This window comes from Orycteropus afer, unplaced genomic scaffold, assembly GCF_000298275.1.
Source record: "Orycteropus afer afer isolate SDZICR_OR568_19922 unplaced genomic scaffold, OryAfe1.0 scaffold00123, whole genome shotgun sequence".
Taxonomy (NCBI): domain Eukaryota; kingdom Metazoa; phylum Chordata; class Mammalia; order Tubulidentata; family Orycteropodidae; genus Orycteropus; species Orycteropus afer.
The window spans coordinates 8,239,420-8,244,140 of NW_006921710.1; the positions used below are offsets into that span (position 1 = coordinate 8,239,420).

The 4,721-nt window shown below is 44.9% G+C and overlaps 1 protein-coding gene across 1 annotated transcript in view; it reads right to left on the reverse strand.

Annotated features, from left to right (window-relative positions):
- MVB12B (multivesicular body subunit 12B) overlaps positions 1-4,721 on the reverse strand; it is a 204,133-nt gene that overhangs the window by 162,357 nt on the left and 37,055 nt on the right. Inside the window, exon 2 of the mRNA XM_007944376.2 lies at positions 583-690. Coding sequence (XP_007942567.2) covers positions 583-690 — 108 coding nt within the window. The remainder of the gene's footprint in view (positions 1-582; positions 691-4,721) is intronic.

Sequence of the window (4,721 nt, forward strand, 5' to 3'; positions counted from 1 at the left end):
GCAGGAAATGGGACAATCTACTTCCGTAAAGATTCACAGCTTTGGAAACCCAAAGGGAGTCGCTATGAGTCAGAATCAACTCAATGGCAGTGAGTTAAAAGAAACTTGTGCTTGTGGATCTCAATCTGCAAAAATGATGAACTGCCATGTGTCATATACAGGCTCAGGAAGAAAGAAACAAGGCCATGTCTGCGGACAGGACCGATCACATAGGTCTCCTTTTAGCTATGCTACCATGCTGGCCAGCTTTAAATCCAGTTCTCCTGGAAAATTCTCACACCCACACAACCCTGTGATTTGTTGCTTGGAGGAAAGGTAGGCAAATGAGAGCTGTGAGAGAAATTTCCTTTTTGAGAACACATTTTAATGGAATTCACTGTACACTTGGGTACATGGTTAATAACACTGTTAATAAATGAAACATAGCACTAGCTGCTGATTCTACCCGGTTCACTAAAACCACAGATAAATTAACATGGTGATGAAAATAAACCACAACAACAACAAAAACTGTGGAAATTTCAAATAGGAACATAAATTACTTATGCTCACTCAGCAAACAGAAGCCACTACCAGACTTACATTTTCTTTGGAAAATGATCTTGTGAAACACAGGTATCTGGTAACCTTGGATTTAAATAAGCCATCTTTCCAGAGGTCAGCATCCACACCATCTGCTGTCTGTGCAACCTACACCAAGGAGACAGAGAAACGGAACACAGGTAAGGCGAAATGGAAGTGAAAGTGAGCGTGAGCGGCTTCTTTCATACCTGTTCCAATTAACACTGGCCCAAACTCTCATGGCATCTCATTAGTTCATTTCACCAGGCACAGGGAAGAGAACTTTCAAAAGGGGAAAAGAGAGAGTGTGAAAAATACAACTTCTAAAAATATTGTCCCCAGGGAAGCCATTGATTAAAGACACCCTGACAAAAATGGTTCTAATGAGAAAAGAGCAACTTTTGTTGTAATGGACCAAGGAGGGATTGGATCAGTCAGCACATTAAGTTGCTCATTACCACTTACTCGGGGGATGGTACAGGGTGCAGAAAAAAAGTCCAATGGGCTGTGAAATGCCACCTGAGAGGGGCACCGCCTGTGGTGAGATTGACGCATCCTCCTGCTCCAGGACCCTGGGGCCAGCTGGGGTGCTTCAGTCAATGAGATTCCATGGGGTGGGTTGGAGGGACATGCATCAGGAAGACTCGCTCTAAACTGTGTCTTGGTACAAACTGTGAAAGTGGTACTCAAGGTCAGAAAATAGATCACAATAGAAAAATTAAAAGGAGTTCTTTGTTTCTAGTCTCACTAAGAAGCCATTTTCTCATATGCAGCTGTAGAAATGTTCCTCTAGGTCAAGCATGAAACTAGCCTGGATTTGAGTCTTAAAGGCCCTGTGTATTGTTTAGGGTTATGTGCTTGTGTGTGTGTGTGTGCGCGCGCGTGCGTGCTCTGGGGGATATTAGCATGAAGGGCAATGCTTTGTGGGAATTTATAGTAAGATTATATGCTCACCCACTTACTGCCATCGAGTCAATTATGACTCATAGCGACCTTTTAGGACAAAGTAGAACTGCCCCATAGGGTTTCTAAGGCTGTAAATCTTTACAGAAGCAAACTGCATCATCTTTCTCCCACGGAACAGCTGGTTCAAACTAAATGTTTTAATCATTATGCCACCAGAGCTCCTTTAAGATTATATACCCCAAAAACCCACTGCCAATGAGTTGATTCCAACTCACAGCGACCCCTATAGGGTTTCTAAGGCTGTGAATCTTTACGGAAGCAGACTGTGTCATCTTTTTTCTGCAAAGCGGCTAGTGGGTTCAAACCATGGACCTTTGGTTAGTGGCCCAGTGCCTTAACCACAATGCCACCATAGCTCCTTGACTATATACCAAACCAAACTCACTGCCATCAAGTCTGCTCTGACTAATAGCAACCCCCATTGGGTTTCCAAGGCAGTAATTTTTTTTTTTTTTTAATTGTGATTTGGGTGAATATTTTCAGAGCAAATTCACTTTCCATACAGCAGTTCACATATACTTTGTCTCATGACATTGACTACAATTTACCCCAATGCAACAGCTCCCCTCCCACTTCCTCCCCATAGTTGCCTCTTCCCAGTGTCCATCCCTCTATGCACTCCTGCCCCCTGAGCTGTCTCCCTGTGCATAAACAGCCCTTCTTTCTCCCATGATTGTTCTCTCCAAGGAGTGTATCTACCTCAGGTAAATGTTCAACTCATATGCCTGTCTTTTGCTTGGCTGGAAGCCACAGGTGTGGGTTCAATTCCAGACCTGAAGGGCAGCTAGGGGCCATAGTCTCAGTGGTTCCACCAGGCTCTATCAGACCAGCAAACCTAGTTCCTCCTTTTTTTTTTTCTCCAAATGATTGAGTTTTGTTCCACATTATTTTCCCTCTTTATCCAGAATCTCCTACATAGATCTCCCTCTGAGTGGTTGACAATGGTAGCCAGGCACCATCTAGTTCTTCTGGTCTCATAGTTGTATAGGCCAAGGCAGTAAATCTTTATGGAAGTGGACTGCCCAGTCTTCCTTCTGAGGAATGGCTGATGGGTTTGAACCACCAACTTTCTGGTTGCAGACAAATGCCTTAGGTACTACGCCACCAGAGCTCCTTAAGATTATATGGGGGGGAGGGGGGGGAGGACTAGAAGAGGATGGTAGTCCTCCTATTTGTCTCCAGACTGCTCCATTAATACATTGTCAGGGCTTGGTCTTCTTTCTCATTCAGCAACCTAATATGACAATATTACCAGCATCCCTTAAGAGTATTAAGGAGCTCTAGTGGTGTAGTGCTTAAGGCATTTGACTGTTAACCAGAAGTTTGGTGGTTCAAACTCACCAGCCACTCTGTGGAAGGGAGATGGGTAAATCTTTATGGAAATATTTACTACCAATTGATTTGATGGCAGTGAGTTTGGTTTGTTTTGTTTTTGTAAGAGTACTAATCAACCTTCCACCCCCAAGGCCAGCATCACTAACGGATGGGCAAGGGCATCCAAGAAGACTGAGGGAGCAGCACCACATTTCATGATAATCTCCAAAGGCAGTCTTCAAGCAATGTGCTTTCTGATTTCTTGGTTGTCCTTCTGAGGTTTAGGCTTTGGGATCCAGTCCTTGATCTGACAAACTCCCAGCCATCCTGACAAATTGCTGAAAGCGCCTCCATTCTTCACACAAAAACTGCCTTGATTCAGCAACATCCAGTCTCCATACTGAGTAGTTGCACACAGACACCATGGACCATAGAGCGTGTCAACAGCCCCGACTGTCACATCCACAAGGCCAGGTTGTGCAGAGGCTGCCGAACCCCAGCAGAGCGGGCCCACGCTCCACCAGGGCATCCCCGGGCCAACCTCACGCCTTCTCTGAGACCGCCTCAGAAAAGCTGAAAGGCCAACTGGCAAAACAAAACTGCTTTATTCAGAGGGAACAACTGTAAATAAGCAAATACAACAACGGGAAAACAAAGCTCTCATGTTAAGTGTGCAAATATGCAAATATCTTTGACCTGAAAGCTGAGGGAGTAATGTGCAAGGGATAATCTTAGGAACTAAAATTAGTCCCACAGAAAGAAACGTGATGAACCAAGGATCAACCATTGCCAGCTTTTTTTCCCCCAGGATGGTCATGCATACAGTTTCTTGGAGAAAGTGAGATGGTAAATGTGGGATCTCTTTTGTTTGTTCACTTCTAAGAAGTCCATGTTTTGAAAGGTTTTCATCTCCCAAATGGTTGTTTTTACTGAGTTTCCTCAATTTTAAGATGAGGTCTTTTGGGAGTCATCCGTGGATTTAAAGAATATCCATTGGGAAGAAAGAAAGAAACAGTATCATATCAAAATGTGTATCTCTACTGTAAGATGCATCCAATTCCAGAACTATTAAAATGTAAAAGAAGCTGTAGGAACAAGGAACTATGGTAACAGAACCTGTATGGTTTCTCTATAACAAATACGTAATTTCTGATAAACTTTTAAAAATAGAGGCAGTCTGCAGAACACGCAGAACCACAGGCTGGAACCTTACAAGAAACAGGGTTGCGTCTTTAACCTTTAACTGGAAAAGGAAGGGGGCCTTGAGGGGCTCTCCTGGACACTGGGGAATTCCAATGAGGATGGTGTGTATTCTGAACCAAGGCCATTGTTTCCAGGGTTTTAAAAGGAAGAGACCCTCCTCCCACCCCATTTCTGAAATAATCATTGTCCGGAATAAAAGACACTTCAACATAATAAGGGGGCCGGCTGAGGAGGGGAAAGGGAGAGCGTGCAGCGTGGGCCTGCTGCTCCCCCCAGGCACTGCTCTCCCCTCTGGCCGTTACAGTCCTCCCACTCTTGTCACGAGAAGCATTAAAAACGGACAACCAAAGGCCCAGATTTGCCCTGAGGCCACCACTCATTTTCAATGAAGGGAAAATGTGTAATGGCACCAACTGTTTCCAGCCTGAGCCGGAGACCAAGAGGGAGAGAAGAAAGAGAAAAGCAGGCCAGGCTGAAGGAAGGCAGAACTGGGCAGAAAGTAGCTGCACTCCAACCCTGAGACCTGCCGATTGTATCTGTGCAGGTACCACCAGAGCAGAGTGAATTAGAGTTAACTAGGGTGGAGCCAGGAGCTCTGGTAGCATAGTGCCTAAGGCACTTGACTGCTAACCAGAAGGCTGGCGGTTCAATCCCACCAGCCACTCCTCGGAAGGAAG